Genomic DNA, 16,748 nt, shown 5'->3' on the forward strand with positions numbered 1-16,748 from the left:
ACTACCCTCCAAAGGCAGGATTTCAAGTGGTTACAAAGTGAGGACGGAGGAAGTACCATGTTGGAGGGCTCCCTGCATATATCAGGAGACTTGCATTCTAGTCCTCTTTGCTATTGGTTTCTGAAAGTCACTTTACCTCACTGAGACTCTGTCTTCACATCTGCCAAATGAAGAGACTGGAGTGGATGCTTTTTGGGGTCCGTCCAATAATAAATACGTCAGGCTCTATCTTGGTCTGGGTGTTATATGAAGAACCAACCTGGTCACCAGATCTCATCTTTCTCAGTCAGACTCAGCTCTCCTTCAATTTACTTCTTTTCAAACATCATTTCCACATCAAAATGAGAAGTCTTCAGAAAAAATTAAAGTTGACTCTGATGAAAAGTCAGATTCCCATGGGAATCCTAAGTGTGACAAGATACTGGGAGTACCTGATCTGAGGATTTCAGGGTTCCTGGATGAGGCCGGTTGAAGCTGGGGCAAAAGGGCCTTGGAAAGATGTAGTTCAAGCCAATTTTATGGAGAAGAAAGCGAGGCCCAGAGAGGCAAAGGCTGCAAAGCTACCTTGTGACACAATCGGAACCCAGCCTCCTACCTTCTAGTCCAGCACTGTGTGGAAACATCCTGCAATAATCTCATGTATCTCTTTCTATTTGGAGACTTGGAGCATTGTGCTCTGTCAAACATAGAGGGCATGGTTCTGGTTGAAGTGACCCCATGTACCTTGCTTGCTTCTTTGTTTTCTAAGCTGCTCCACCTTCTATGACAAGACACAGTCTCTCCAGCGAGTAATGACAGAATATAGCAATCAGTGTGGCCTACGGTCTGGAGAGGACTTTGAGGTCCCAGGTTTGCCCTGAGTGTTGGGATACCCTGCGCTTTGAGCCCCCACCAAGAGCACTGTCCTCAGCCATCTGCAGAGTCTGAGGCTCTGGACATGGGAAAAGGTTTCTAAAAGCACTGGCTGCTTTCTCTGACATCTCGCCCCACCCCCCAGCCGACAGAGCCAAGACACACACACACACACACCCAACTTTCTCTGTCCTATTCCATTACTGTTTGCTGTTGCTTTGGAGCCTCATAAATAGGGCATTGAAAACACTTCCTGCAGCTGAAAGAAGCCCTGAGTAGCTTGTCTCATTCCCAGTGTGCAGCTCAGCAAGGGGTCCGTCCTCTCTGTCACTGTCTCTTTTGCCTGTTGTAATTCCGTCTGCCTCTCTCTGACTCTGCCTGTCTCACTTTCTGTTTGTGCTCTCCTCACCCTTGTTCCTTCAGCTTGAATCACAGCCCCTCTGTCTTTCTGCCCTCATGCATTTGTCTTTGTTGCGCTTTCTGTCTTTCCGCCTTGACACCATCCCCTTTCCCAGTGCCTTCCCTCTACTTCTATAAGGCTTAATTGCTTAGGCAGGGAAATAGAGGCTAAGGGCCTCTCTCCTGGCTTCCCTCTTCATCTTACTGAGCCTGCCAGTCAGGAGGGCTGCGGGTCCTGCAGCCGTGGCTGGCCTACAGCCAAAGGAGGGAGGAGCCCATCCGGGCGGGATTGGCCCTAGGTCCACCTCAAAAAGCCTGGGGCAAGGGGCGCGACGCGTTCTGGATGAACCCTGGAGGGCCTGTTTGGTCCGACAGACCCCACAGGCTCAGCAGGGATTTGCGGTGTCATGCCCCGGAGCCTCCGGACCGCGCCGAGCTGGGCGCTGTTGCTGCGGCTGCTGGCACTGCTGCGGCCGCCAGGGATGAGCGAGGCGTGCAGCTGCGCCCCTGCGCACCCCCAGCAGCACGTCTGCCACTCAGCGCTCGGTGAGTCGCCGGAGGCCTGTGAGGTCCACAGCGGGGGGTGGTTGTGTGGGGTTGGTATGGGGCCAAGCTGCAAACCTGTAGTCTGCAGGGAGAGGGAGGAGATCAAATACTGCACCAGTTGCCTCCTATTGGGGCTGATGGGTGGGGCAGGGCCGGTGCCATAGCAACCTTGCAAGTTGCAAGGAAATGAAAGACAGTCTAAGGGACCCCTATAGCGACCCCCTCACCCCTGCCTACTGAAATTATGGAGTGTCGTTGAAGAACAATGACAAGAGCTATGCAGTGATTATTCTGAACTACTGGATGCAGGGAAGGGGAGCCAGGAGCCAGGGGATTGGGCTTTCATTATAAACATCCACTGTTTCCAAGCCTGTAACTGATGTTGTCTCCAGGCCGCCCCCCAAACCCCAAGACACACCTTTTGCCCTTTTTCTCTTTCCTCTGCCTGGAATGCCCTTCCCCCACACCCTTAAATTCCCGGCAAACTCCCATTTATCCTTCAAGTTCTTACTCAGGTATCTCTCCTCTGAAGACTTTTGGACTCCTTGGTGCTACCACAGTATCTCTTACATTTTTGTGTTCCCACCATGCTGTGCTGTTGTTCTTTGTAAGTGTTCTATACTAGACCAAGAGTCCTGCAGGATAGGTGATGCTTAATCATGTTTACAGACCTAGTACCTAGCGTTGGGCCAGGCACAGAGGAAGAACTTTACAGCCAGTTTTTGATTAATGCCCACATGGCAAGAGACAAACTGTGCAGGGTCAGAACATATTTATTAATTCAATAAACATTTCCTAATGTCAGCTCTGCGTGGGCTCTGTTGAGGCCTCAGGCTACATAGGTAGAAGACTGCAAACTCAAGGGGCATCTTCTCCCTCCTCTACCCTGGTACCTACCTTCAACCCACTGCAATCTGGGCTATGGAAAACTAGACTCTCAAAACTAGCAGGTAAACTCTAAAGATTGTAGGACCCAGCAGGCCTGAGGGGTTTGGAACTTTCGGTAACTGCAGAGGAATTGTTTTTGGGCCCCCACTCTTACACAAAATGGTCCCCCTCACAACCCAATGAGACCTAAACCCAGAATTCCCTTATAAAATTCTCCAGGGGCCTCAGGTCATTCAGATACCAGGTGGACTGCTCCCACAGGTTGCTGAAGGTCCCCTCTCTTCTCTTTTTATGCAGCCATACGGGCCAAAATCTCCAGTGAGAAGGTAGTTCCTGCCAGTGCAGACCCCACTGACACTCAAAAAATGATCCGGTATGAAATCAAACAGATAAAGGTACATGGGGACAGGACAGGGCATTAACCTCCTTGGGCTGCTGGGAGGAGTGGGGTCTGTCTACTGGGAGTTGGGCTGGTAGGTCAGGCAACTGGCTCATTGATCCTGGGGTATTGATGCTGGAGTGGAAGTGGTTGATGTGTTGGGAGCAGGGCCCACAGACCCTCAGTGTCCATCTAGTCCTACAGCTGTCTATCCTGGAGGTATTCTCACTGGAATAAACCAAGGTTTAGATTTTTCTTAAGAGAGAAGCTGGGCTACCAAATTCTGAACTAGACTTTTGCCTAATGTTTTTAGATTGAGAAATGAGAGGTTTTTCCTGTTAAGATATAAAGTATACTCCCTGACCCAATACTGCTTTTTTTTTTTTTTTGGTAATTGCCTTTCAGATGTTTAAAGGGTTTGAGAAAGTCAAGGATGTTCAGTATATCTATACACCTTTTGATTCCTCTCTCTGTGGTGTAAAACTAGAAGCTAACAGCCAGAAGCAATATCTCTTGACTGGTAAGTTAAAGACCAACAAGCAACCCTAACAGTCTCTGTCCTAAGGAAGGCAGCCAAGGAAGAGTCAGGGCTGTCCTTGGGCAGCAAGCTGAGCCAGGTGGCATTTTCTTGGGCATAAAACAGAGTTGTGTTACTAAGAGGCAGCCTCGCAGTTGGGAGGAGCCGTGTTAACCTTCCTTTCAATGCAAGAGTCTTCACTACACTGATCTTGGCTACTGCTTCACTATTTTAAGGACAGACTGCTCTCCCAGCCTAGGGCAGCTGGTTCTATTTTTAAGCAGTTTTAATTGGTATAAGGTTTTTGACACTTTGAGCCAAAAATCTGCCTCTTTGAAACTGCCCTTTGTGGGTTCAGCTATGCCCTCTGCTCTATGATGATCCTTTAGAGGCCGGAGGACCATGGATACAAATACTCTAGCTCCAGGCTTGCTGGCTGTGGTTCCAAGACCCCTTCCTATCCTGGACACCTTCTCAAATGGGATATAGCCTGTCCCTCCTCTAGCACAGGACCGTAAACTGGACACTGCACTACAGGTGATGTCTTGGTTTCACAGAGTAAACGAGGATTGTGCCTGTGCAACCTCACCCCCCAACACACATATGACAGTTATTACAGTAACTTTAGATAGCCATATTGGGTCATGCTCTTGGCTCATAATGTGCCTCTGTGGCTAACTCACATCACAGGCCATATTCTAGGGGTACAGTAAATCACAGGTCTTAACAGGAGCCTTGAATCTAACATGGTTATGAACTCTAGGAACTCGGGCCCAGGCAGGTCTCCATATCCAATTGGTTGGGACATAACAGTCAAGGAACCACTCAAGAATATGACTCCGTAAGTGAATGAATGCAATATTAAATTATGCTGTGAGTTCAAGGAAAATAGGTATTTGTGTGGTTGCAAACAATTAGGGAAGCTAATTGTTGGTGGGACCTAACTTTCCCCTAAAGGATGAAAAATATTTGAAAAGAAGGCAAGGAAAAGAAAAACACAGCAGTTGGGGAGAACAGGAGGACTTTACATTATCTGTCCATCCATTCAGCAATAATGACCACCTACTTGCTGCCAGGCCTTGGGCAGGAGGGCCAAGACTCAGTGATAGGTCACAGTCCCCAAAGAGTTCACAGTCCAGGCTTGGCTCTTGAGAAGTCATAGCCTCTGGAGGCCACACTGGTAGGGGCTCCCCAGATCTAAGGATGTGGAATTGTGTTAATCTGGGGGCCTCTGGATGGGAGAGACAGAGGCAGGGCATGCCACTGAGCCCTTTAGGTCCCAGGACTAGCAGATGAGGCCACCTCATTTCTTCCATGTGCCCTGCCTCTGCCAGGCACTGTGGTGCATCAAGGGGAGGAGACATGCCCTCTTCTCTCAAAAATGTCAGGTCTAACTGAGAGTGGGGATAAAAAAACCCACAAGTCTGCTGAAGAATCATCAGTGGTACCTAAGCTCTTCAGGAGAAAGCAGAAGCTCTTTTGCCTAATGTTGAAAGCCCTTATGATCAGAACACGCCGACCTCTCCAGCTTTGTCTCCTGCCGTGTGTGAGTGACAGTTCCCAGACCCTCATTTCCCCCCAGAGCTGAACTAAACTACTTGCAGTTGCAGAAGGTGTTCTTCTGGGCTGCACCCCGCCACCCTGCACAGTGTAGTCCCAATGTCCAGAAGTCCTTTCCCTTACGTGTCTTGCAAGTGAACTTCTATCCATCCCTTCAAGGCCCCACAGAAGCATCATCTCCTCTGAGACACCTTCCTTGTCCCCATCTCCTTCCACAGACAGAGATAATTATGCTTTGTTTCATTCTTGTACTGTATCTTGTATATAATCACACAGCAGTGTAATTTTTACCTACTTATCTGTCTGCCCTACTGCTTATTAAGCTCCTTGGGGGCAGAGATTCTGTCATATTTATTTCTGTATTTCTAGTACCACGTCATAGTAGTTGCTCAGTGAGTAAATGAATGACTGAAGTTCTAAGAGAGGTGTGAGTGAGCGTGGCCAGAGATGGCTAGGAGGATGAGGTGGTACTGAAAACAGTCTTTGGAAGATAGGAAAAAAGTTTGATAAGTAAAGAGGGGGAATTTTCCTATGGGGAAGGAGAAAGACTCACCAAGAAAAGCTTCAACAGGGCAGGAGATTAGGTTGTGTAGTTATTGGGAAGGGTTGGAAAGAGGAAGGGACCTATTATTTATGGAACCTTCTGTGGACCCAAGCTGTGCTGGGAACTTTACAGATATTCTCTCATTTAATCTTGACGACAAATTATTACTTTCATGTTCCAGCTGAGAAGTTATATGACTTTCTTAAGGTCATAGCTCTAAATGAGAGAAAAGAAGGGGTTTACATCAAACGTCTGACCTTAAAGCCCATGTTTTTCTCTCTGTACCATGCTAAGGAAAAAGTCTTCATCCCACAACTCTCTCTCATACAAACATAGTCTGCTAATATCTTCGATGTAAAAATTATAGAGTTTTTTTTGGTTCTTTCATTGAGTCCCAAGTCAACACTGCCATCAAAAAGCCATTGAAGAGTCTGCAATGACAGTATCTTTGAGGACCTGGGCTCCTGGTCTCCATGAATAGATTCCTCATGCTAGGTTTTCCTCCATTCCCCTTGAAGGTCAGATCCTCAGTGATGGAAAAGTCTTCATCCATCTGTGTAACTACATCGAACCTTGGGAGAACCTGTCCTTTTTGCAGAGAGAAAGTCTGAATCACCACTACCATCTGAACTGTGGCTGCCAAGTAAGGGAATGTCCATTTCCAAGGTCTTTTGGGGACGGGGGGTGGTCTGAGCCTTGCAGTCTCACTCTTCATGTATTCCTTCCTTTGTGTATGCATTTATTCACTTACCATACTATATTTGAAATCTGCCATGGATCAGTCACTGTATGAAGTTGGGGATGGGAAAGCAAGATGGTCCATAGTCCATGATCTCAAAGTACTTACATTTTGGCTAGGAAGGTAGCCATCACATAAAGTTTGAGATAATATAGCTATCATTTAATGAAAGTCTACTTTTGCCAGGCTTTATAATAGTCTATTTATTTAAAATGTTCAATTTAGTCTTTATAACAAATTTATGAAGAATTAAGATTTCCATTTTAAGGTGAAGAAATTAATGCTTTAAGAAGTGAAGTGATTTGCTCAAGGTCAGTGGTAAAGACTGTTAGGCCTGTCTGACTCCAGAAACATCATTAGACAGGAAATGCTGGGGCGCCTGCCTGGGTGGCTCAGTCGGTTAAGCATCCAACTTCAGCTCAGGTCATGACCTCATAGCTCATGAGTTCGAGCCCCGCATTGGGTTCTGTGCTGACAGCTCGGAGCCTGGAGCCTGCTTTGGATTCTGTGTCTCCCTCTCTCTCTGTTTCTCCCCCACTTGTGCTCTCTCTTTCTCTCAAAAATAAAGATTAAAAAAAAAAAAAGCCGGACAGGCAATGCTATATATTAGGAGCATAAGGGATGGGGAGCTCAGGAGGAAGGGGACTAGGGGACTAGGAAAAGCTTTATAAGTCAGGGGCATTTGAGCTGGGCTGTACAGATAATGTAGGAGTCTGAAAGGCAATAATGGAAAAAGGACGCTCTACTCACATTGATGTTATGTGGTATGACCCTAGATTACCACCTGCTATACAGTGCCCTGTACCATCTCCGCCCCCAATGAGTGCCTCTGGACAGACTGGCTGTTGGAACGGAAGCTCTATGGGTACCAGGCCCAGCATTATATCTGCATGAAGCATGTCGATGGCACCTGCAGCTGGTACCAGGGCCGCCTGCCCCTCAGGAAGGAGTTTGTTGACATCATCCAGCCCTAGTATGGGCCAATGACCACCACTTTCCTTCAAGAGTCCTGAAGCCTAAGCCAGTTCTCCTTCCCTGTGGAGCTCTGGCTGTCACCACCTGTCTCATCACTGCCAGCCAATGGGAAGTACCAAGTAGATGATGTGGCTAGTGTTAGGGCAGGGATGGGGCTTGTTACAACTTGTATCCAAACACCATCCCAGAAGATGTCAAAGGCCAGGAAAAGTCACTTGACTTTTCTAGCCTACCTTTAGCCCATCTCCCCTGCTTCCCAAACCCTTTCAGTCTAGCTAAGCTCTGCTACTGAAGTTTTGATTCTGGCTAGTTTGTTTTCTATAGCCAGAACTATCCACTTTTCTCCCTGGGAGAATGTGTTTTCTCTTACTGTAACTGATCTGATAAGGGAGAAATGGTGATTATTATACATATGAGATGATGTGGCCTTGTGATGTACAATACCAGAAGGTGGGCTGACAGAATCAGAAACAAGCTGATTTGGAGGAGTGAAAAGAACAATACACTATGGCTGTATGTCCTCTACTCATGTCCCACTCATCCTAATCCTCTCATATACTTTCATCTGTTTGGGGGAGAGACTTGAGGGGTGCAGAGTCATTCAGGGGGAGACCTGCAGTGGCCTAACCTTCCTCCACATGCTGTAATTCCCCTCTACGTCATTCCTGGCAGAGGATCTGGCCCAGTTAGCATACCTCTGTGGACAAGAATAGACTTAGGTATTACCTCTCCAGGTTAATTATCCTTAATGCCTTCAACTGATGTGCATAAAGCTTCTCCTGTTTCTTTTAGAAAGTCCTTCTCTACTCAATTACTAATGTTTTCATTCCTAATTCAGAATTTTTTTAAGCCAAAAAAAAAAAAAAAAGCCTTTCTCTTGTAGAGATGAAATTCCTCTTTAGCTCTTAACACCTCAGAGAGATCTTAGGAGGTCCTCTCTTGAGGGAAAATTTCAGGATAGAGGACAGGAGAGAAATAACACAAGGGCCCTTGGGGGAAAAAGATGGTAGATGGGGAACATACTTTGCAACTCTTACAACTGTTTTCAGTGATCAGCCCTGCTAGGTGTTATGGCAGGAAAAAGCCAGCTTTGTTCCCTGTCTGCTCCTCAGCTCAGTCCCCTCACCACTGTGTATTAGAGTCCCTGAGAACTCCAAGGCACAGACCCCTTAGGGTTCCTTAGACTGTGCAAGGCTTCCTGGCTTGCCCTGAAAGGGAAAGCCCTTATGCTCATCTCAAGAATTTATTAAGGATGAGGGCTTAAAGTTCCAGAGCCTTGCCCTGGCAAAAATGAAGGAGGTAGTTCTTTTCAAGGCTCAAGGATGCTATTCATCTTTTATGTGTGGTTTGGCCCATGCACAATATGCCAGATAATTCACAGAAATGGTTCAAATGGAGATCCCTTTTGGAGTAGGGAGTGGGAGGGGAAATAAACATGATCTCTGTCCCAGAGTACAATACTGGAATGCTATGGCAGTAAGTCTTCATTGGTGGGTTAAGCAGGATCACCAACAGACCATGCAACCCTGGGGCAGAGGATGTGGGGACAGAGAGAAAGAAGGGAGTTAAACTGGAGCTAGAAGTTGTCATGAAGGACAAACATTAGCAATAGCCTCTGTCCCAGCCAACCAAACCATCTCTCTGCTCCTTCTGATATCCTAGTATGGCCTCAGAGAAGGCATAGTGTTAATCCAGTCTGACTGTAATCTTGAGGAAGCCAAGGGAAGGGCCTGGTGAAAAATAATAGGAACAATACCTTACATCTGAGGAGTGCTTCACACTTTTCCAGAAGGCTATCACTTAAAGAATTTCATTCACATTTTGTAAGTACTATATTAGATATCCTGGTCAGGAATAATTATGTGCATTTAACATTCCGAGTGGGAAACTGACATACAGGGAATCTAACTAGTCCAGTGACCTGTGGCAGGGCCAGAGCTAGAACCCAAAACAGTGGGATCTTCTGATTGCTGATCCATAGGTTTGTTACTTCCTCAGCTTGATAAAATGCCCTTGTTTCTGCTCTTCACTATTCAGTCTCCAATAACCCCTTGGAGACAAGGGGTTATCAGCTAAAATTCAGCTGCTCTAGCCCCACAAAGCAGGTCCACAGTTCAACCCCAACAGAGTGTCTTTTGAAAATGCCGAGGCCCTCTTTTGAGCCCCATAATCACCATGAGGCTAAGCTCAGAATGTAAACAGCAGAGGGACTAGAGTCCCCACTCAATCACCTACCATCTCTTTATGGTTGGGGTAGTATGTCTGCTCAATGAGTGGGAACTTTTCTCCTCCCAATGTCTTGTAGATGGCGACCAGCTGGGCAAACTGCAAAAGAGAAGCAAATGTTTCAGCTTATCTAGACAACTGGAACAGACAAACATCAATCTATATAACAAACACTTATTGAGTATTTGCTCTGTTGGGGGCTTTGTGCAAAACACTCTGAGGATATAAAAGAGGTGCACAATTCTTATTTTTAGGGAACATATGCATTAGTTGGGGAAGGGAGAGAGAATGAAGTAACATTCATTACTGAATGAATTTTATAATTATACAATTTTAATGATATTCAGTCCTCATACCAAATTGATGAACTAGGTATTTTATCCTCTTCATTTTACGTATGAGGCTCAGAGAAAGTAGAAAAGTTGCCTAAAGTCACAGAGCTGCAAAGAGATGAAGCTGGGATTGAAATTTGGGTCTCTAACTCTAAAACACTCCAGAGATGGCAAGTGATAAAGCTGGGTAAGTAACATGGGGCCAAGTCTTGAAAGTTCAAATGCTAGGAAAGGAATGGTAGCTTTTTTCTGCAGGCAGTATGGAGTCATAAGAATTTAAGCAGCAGGTTATGAATAAAGCTGCTCTTTAGGAAGATTTTGATGCTCATGGTATGCAGGATAGACAGACCCAGTCTCTCCAGGACTTCCTATTCATCTAAGAACTCAACTCACTGGACCCTTTACCTATGAGAAACCAGAATAACTCTATGAAGAAGAGGTGAGATACACATACTTACAATGTGAGGTTTGAAAAGCCTTTGGCAAACATCTAGCACCTCCTGGAGCACCTTGCTCCCACAGTTTATAAGGAAGAAACTGAAGCCCAGTGAGGTCACTTGCCCAAAGTCATATAATACTTAAGCTGGATTCATAACCAAGGCTCCTTTATTCCTAATATATAACTCTTCCTACTCTTTCACGTAGCTACCTTTTAGACTCTGCAAAGACCATGCTCTTCCCACAGGAAACACACAGGACTTTTCTGCTCCATCCATTCATACACCCTACCCACACACCTATCCCCAGTGCCCTGGCAGTAGGGGTAATCCAGCATCTTCCTTCTAGTGCTACTAGGTTAGTTTATACTCTAAGCCACTGATACCTGGAACTGCTAGAAGGAAAAGTTGCCAGATCAAACGTGCCTTCCATTTATCAGAGAAAGAAAAGCTAGAACATCTTTCAAAAGCTCAGGTCCTATTCTGTATAAGGGATGTTGGTGTATGAGCTAGTGAGGATGGTGGGGAGGGGGGAGAGGGGAATGAGGGGAGGAGTAAAAGCTCAGAACAGGGTTTTTAGAAAACTGGAGTCTTCTGGTTCTTGTTCTGCCTTGAACTTGCTGGGTGCCCTTGAACAAATGATTTCTCCTTTCCAGGCCTCATTTTCTTCATATATAAAATGAAAGGAATGAATTTGATCAGTTCTTCAAACTTTTTACCATAAAGGAATATCATTTTATTATATTTCCTCCCAAACTCCATCATCAAACTGCAGTTTAAGTGATCATATGTTGTGGTCCTTTTGTTGGCAAAGACAGAATTTTCCTATTATTTTTGAAATGCTGGAAAATGTTGGAATTTCTGGGTCATTCCCCTTTGTGACACGGCTAGTGACTCTGGATCTTGAAGTCCTCCAGGACTGAAACTATGAGTCAGGGACTCTCAGGCCCCCAAGATTTTATTATTGAAAGACACTTCACAGAGTCTCTGGACCAGACATCTCATTTTACACATGAAGAGACTGAGGCTAGAGAAGCAAAGGAAAGCATAGGCCCCCAGATGATACCTGGAGTTGGGACAGCACCCAGGTAGGTCTCTTCCTGCCCAATGCATTCTCCACTGTATACCCTGCTGTCCTTGCCATTCTTTGGTTTGTCAACTTGCTTTGACTGTCAAGACCAACCCCTCAGACTTTTCCTGCCTTCTCTGATTCTCTCCATCACCCCATCTGACCTTTAAGTCCTGTCTACCCACCTTGGCCAGGCTGGACTCCTGTTCTGCCTCTGGATACCTTCCTGAGCTCCCAACGCTCTCCAGCATCGCCAGCAAACTGATGCCAGCTCTGCCTAACAACCTCTGTCCTGCTGCAGCCCACGCATTGGCATGGCACCAAGGCATGTGGGGTTTTATCTTTCCAGCATGTGGGAGAGTTACACAGACACCACAGCGATGCCAGGAAGGCCCACGGCAGAATCCCAGAGTCCTGGGACAGCAAGACTAAAATGGCAGCCAGTTCCCAGGCACTAGTTAGATCCCTGGGAGCTCACCCCACCCTCCTCCACTTTATCTCTGGCAGTCCCTGTCTGCTCAAGGTACTGGGTTTGGCATCTAACCCCTGCCTCCTTGGAAACTTAGATGAAGTCACAAGCACACAGTTACCAATTAAACAAATGTAATATCTGATAAGGGTTATTTCCTCTATGCATAGACAATGGATTTAGGTGCTGGGGTGATGTTGGCAATGAATAGGAAGATAATGTTCATTTTACCACTTCTTCAGAGAATTGGGAAAGATTTTTTGGAAGAAATGAGATTTCAAGATAAGTCTGAATTTAGTAAGTTATCCTTAGCACTTCTGGAAATAAATGCTTTAATTCAACTCTCGTGCTTCTGTCTCTAAAAAACTTAGATAGAGTGATAGGATTTTTAGATAAAATTGCAGCAATATGGGATGGTGGCATTCTGGCTTCTTCTGGAATGCTACCTTCATTGATAGGGCTACTTCTGTTTCCAAAATCCCAGTGTGCCTGCCTTGACCAAGCAGGTCTCTTGACCATAGCAGATATGGTCAGAGACATGGTGATGCAAGGTAGAGCCTTGACAATCCAACTGAAGCCTCACACTGAAAGCGGCCTGAGTTCGCAACGCAATAAAGAAATATAGAAAATATGAACCAAAGTCATCATTTCAGAGGGACCTTCCCTTCACAGTCACCAAATTTGTTCACTCCCATTAACAGGCAAAGAACAATATATAAAATGCCATTAGTGTGGCAGCTGCCTAATGAAAATGAAGGGAGAACTTGGTGTCTGGCCAGGGAGCCTTGCAGTTCTCATGTGATGCCAAAGGCAATGTGCTGGGATTATGAATGGGTGAGAATGTGAACCCTCACCAGATCCCAGATCCCAGGAGGGGCAAAGCCCTAGGCACAGGCTCCCTGATCCTCCCACCCTGGCCTCTGGCATAGTTTTGGAACATAAAGCAGAGGACTAGTTTCTTTAAGGGATCCCAAATACTAGGGGACAGTAACAACCAGGCTGACAAACTGGTGACAGTCACTGCTATTATTCCTACTTTACAGACAAAGAAACCAGGCACAGAGAGGTTTAGTTAGAAGAAAAAAACTAATAATAGCAGAATCACCCTGTGTGGCTAGGAGGCAGCCAAATTCTAACAGGTATTGGAAAGGTAGGGAAGGAAAGGATTAGGGCTTATTTGCAGTAGGGAAGGTTGTGTGACTGAGGAGAAAAGGGGGGTCCCCAGAGAAGAAACTTGAAGGCCTCAAATATGATCTTCTGTGATTAGCAACATATTCAAATCATATAATTCTTTTAGCCTGCTTCTGCAAAACTCTGGGATTCTTAGGTATCTCAATCCAAAGAGAAAGGCTGAATGACTGGTAACCAGGAACCCAACCTGCCCTCCTCAACCACAGCAACTCCCAGATCTTCTGACTCCTCATTCATTGGTCTTTCTCTTACATTGTCAGGTCTCCTGGGTTTGTAAGAGAACAGGAAATATTGTGAATTCAGGTGTGAGGAAGAGGTCAAGAGCAGAGGTGATGGCTCCACCTGTTAAAAAACACCCCCTCCAACTCCCTGGGTGGTGGAGAGGCTTGGGGTCGGAGAACTTCACAGTGTGTGCAGCTTGCACCCTTGGAAAGTCAGTGTGTGATAGCTGAAATGATTTTTGAAAAACAAGAGGAAGAGGATGTGATTAGGGGCAGGTGTTTCCTTCTAAGAGGGCAGGCTGGAGCAGCAGTTATAGGAGCTGGGTCCCCACAGCCTCAGGCCTTTCTAATAGCCCTTCAGAGCCAAGAAACAGGCATTTTTATTGTTGCATCTTATGGCTGAGGGCACAGCCTACCGACTCGTAAAGATTTCTTTATAGAAGCTTTGTGTGGCTTTGTTGTGAGACCAAAGGTCCACTCTGCAGCAAAGGCAGCCCAGCCCATGATGATAATGTTTTATTGTGAGAGCCTACCCTACCCCTTGTCCCATTTGAAGCTCCTCCCATATCCTCACAGCTTTGCCTAATGTGCCTTGATTATCAGTGGTCCCCCCTGGGGGACTGCGAGCTACAGGATCTGGGGAGAAGGGGATCTCACTTACCACCCATGGCTTGTCACAGAAGTTGTAAATGGATTCCAGTGAGTTGATGCTGGGGAGGCCTGCATACTGCATGCCAATAATCAGGTGGCGGAAGTCCTCATTCTCTGCCATGCCAAATGCATGCTGCCGGATAAGCACAAAGTCCGGCCGGAAGGACCTGGTAAAAATGTAGAGGCAAGTTTCCCATCAACCAGCATCTCAGGTCACACATCATCTCGTCTCCTATTTCCAAAGCCCTAGATAGAAAAGGGATATTCAGGACCACCTGGTGTGAGCCCCTCATTTTATTATTATTATTCTTTGATGGACTAGGAAGTGAGGTATTATGGTACTTCTCAGAGGAAATTTAAGGAACAGATGTATGAAGTTCCCTTATTCCTCTGGATTAAGCATTGTCTTTTTCTAAGGTACAAATTCCTCAGGAGGGAAGAAGTACTTTCAGACCCATACACCTTAAATGAACAAGCATATGGGGAAATGTGAGAGCAGAAGTTCCTTGTGGCTTCAGAGTTCGTGCTCCAAGAGGATCCCAGAAGACTCTAAGGACAACATATGTGGCTGACTTCACAACCCTGCCACGGAGATCCCTGATCTCAGTGCCCTCTTCCAACTGCTTAAAGCTAATCAGGCCCCCAGGAGAGTAAGGGTTCAGGCTGACTGAGAACAGATGCCAAGCTTCCCGATGTTATCCTTCCAAAGCGTATGCTAGGGAGGGGTGCAAATATTTCTCGAAGAACTGAGGTTGAGCAATGGCTACAGAGAGCACTAGGAGTACAGAATGTTCCCATGCATGGGAAGGCTTCCTGTGTTTCCCCTCTAGCCAGCAAAGCTCCTTGCCTCAGCTGCTCCATCTTCATGCCCTGACTCCAGAGGAACCCCATCTTTCCAGAGAGTCAGTTCTGTGGCAGCATCCACCCTCAAGGCTCTAGAGCTTGCCAGTTTCATACCGTATGCAGTGACCTACTTGGTTCTCTGCCCAGGCCACCCATACAACCCTGATCTGCAGCTCCAGTACCACCTGGCCTCAAAGACCAGTCTTTTTAATGTGGGGTTGGAAGAAGCCCTCCTCAGTCACGCAAGGGACTTAGCATCAAGTCAGTATGGCATGTGCTAGAGCTGTTCTGACTTCCTTGTGCCCAAGTTCTGGGAAACTGGCTCTGGCCTATATGCCTGAGATCAAAACTTACATATCAGTTATAGGAACTGAGCTGCAGACTTCCTACACAGGCCAGCTCTCAAGTTCCTACACTCGTACCTGGAAGGGCCTGCCTTATTCTTGCCAGATCCCTCCTGACACCCACTATGGACTTTTCTGTCACCACCTGCTTCTGTGCACGCATCCCTATGACTCATTCTACCTGCAGCTGGAGGAGCCCATCGTTTTCTTGAGCTCACTCCCTACCTGAACGGACATCTCTTTTACTGTCCTCCTCAGTCTCCAGGATAGAGGAGTTTACATTTCCCTGTTGTTAAGTTCCCGACACCTGAGTTTTGCCTTCCTTGTCACTGAGCCAGTTCCTGTTGGACACTGGAGACCTCAGTGTCAGGATGCTGCAGATGGAGGTAGGGAAGAGGATAAAGTGAAGATTCTTCCTGGAGCAAGATTCTGAAGTCTAAAAACCTGATGCCATGCTGGACCCCTCGGAAGAATGACACTGTGGGAACCATTTTTCCTAATCTGGAATTCTCATTACCTCCCCTAACAGAATTGTTGTATTAGATTTGATCACATCTATAAGTGATATGATCCAACACACCACCTGGCATGTGAGTGTCCTGTTAACTGCAAATTTTCTTCCATCCACAATGTCCCTTCCAACCTAGACTTTCCTATCAGACTTATGAATTCCCAGGACTAAGGAATATAGAAAGAATACAGGGATGGGGGTTGAAAGAATACAGGGCTAGGGGTTAAGAGAATAGAGAAACACAAGGTTCTGCCAGCAACTCACTGAGTAAATTGAAGAAAATCAATGCAAAATAGAAGGCTGAACTAGATCAGAGGTTTTCAAACCTTTTTTTTAAGCGAAGGAATCCTATTTTCCAGGGAAAATATAAAAGCACAAAATCACACTGGTGGAAGGGGTGCTGGGGTCTAGAACTCCCCTAATAGGACTCTAGTTACGTCTAAATGAGTCTTGAGTCCTTTCTCTACCAATGGACTAAGAGCTCTGCCTTAGTTTTCTCCGCCTTCCTCTACTACTTGTACATAGCACACATCATTAACTTCTGTACAATATACACAGCACTGCCTTCTCAATCCAACACTTGACTTTGAAACCACCTCTGCAAACCAGAGACAATAACTCCGAAGACTGTGACAGTGACCCTGAAGACAGAAAGGAGCTTACCGGACAACCTTTGTGCCATTCCGGAGCACCTGCATATCCACAGCATACGTCCCATCTGCATGGGCCACCAGGTTGAGCTCTGAAAATTCCGCCTGGAAAATAACAGTAGGGGATTAAGAGGGTACATTACATGTTACATGTTTTGTTTTTTTTCAACTATAGTTAAAATTGTAAAAAAAATAAAAATAAAAATAAATAAATAAAAATAACGGTAGGGAAATAAGATCACAATCCTTTGCCAAGTTCTCCCCAGAGCAGCAGCAGCTTTTCCCCTAAACATTTATTCAGTTTTCAAATATTTTCACAAACTGATCTCATCCAGCTCTCATAGCAACTCTGTGAGGCAAGAAGGACAGAGAGAATTCTCCCTATTTACCAAAGAAGCAGTTAAG

The 16,748-nt window shown here is 46.0% G+C and overlaps 2 protein-coding genes across 3 annotated transcripts in view; one reads left to right on the top strand and one right to left on the bottom strand.

Moving 5' to 3' along the window:
• SYN2 (synapsin II) overlaps positions 1 to 16,748 on the bottom strand; it is a 202,732-nt gene that overhangs the window by 34,067 nt on the left and 151,917 nt on the right. Inside the window, exons 3-5 of the mRNA XM_086697399.1 lie at positions 16,357 to 16,448; positions 14,006 to 14,162; positions 9,635 to 9,724 (exon numbers count right to left, since the gene is read on the bottom strand). Coding sequence (XP_086553525.1) covers positions 9,635 to 9,724; positions 14,006 to 14,162; positions 16,357 to 16,448 — 339 coding nt within the window. The remainder of the gene's footprint in view (positions 1 to 9,634; positions 9,725 to 14,005; positions 14,163 to 16,356; positions 16,449 to 16,748) is intronic.
• TIMP4 (TIMP metallopeptidase inhibitor 4) lies at positions 1,119 to 12,273 on the top strand. 2 transcript variants are annotated; one of them, XR_015248243.1, is made up of 6 exons: positions 1,119 to 1,797; positions 2,983 to 3,080; positions 3,470 to 3,584; positions 6,204 to 6,328; positions 7,201 to 11,482; positions 11,658 to 12,273. XR_015248243.1 is itself a non-coding variant. In XM_025921573.2 (5 exons), exons 1-5 carry the CDS (start codon positions 1,659 to 1,661, stop codon positions 7,396 to 7,398), a joined length of 675 nt encoding a protein of 224 aa, XP_025777358.1. In that variant the 5' UTR covers positions 1,119 to 1,658; the 3' UTR covers positions 7,399 to 12,273. The 2 variants fall into 2 exon arrangements, 1 of the variants encoding a protein (XP_025777358.1); XM_025921573.2 differs by having other exon boundaries at positions 7,201 to 12,273.

This window comes from Puma concolor, chromosome A2 (genome assembly GCF_028749965.1).
Source record: "Puma concolor isolate L17-30 chromosome A2, mPumCon1.1.hap2, whole genome shotgun sequence".
NCBI classification, from domain to species: domain Eukaryota; kingdom Metazoa; phylum Chordata; class Mammalia; order Carnivora; family Felidae; genus Puma; species Puma concolor.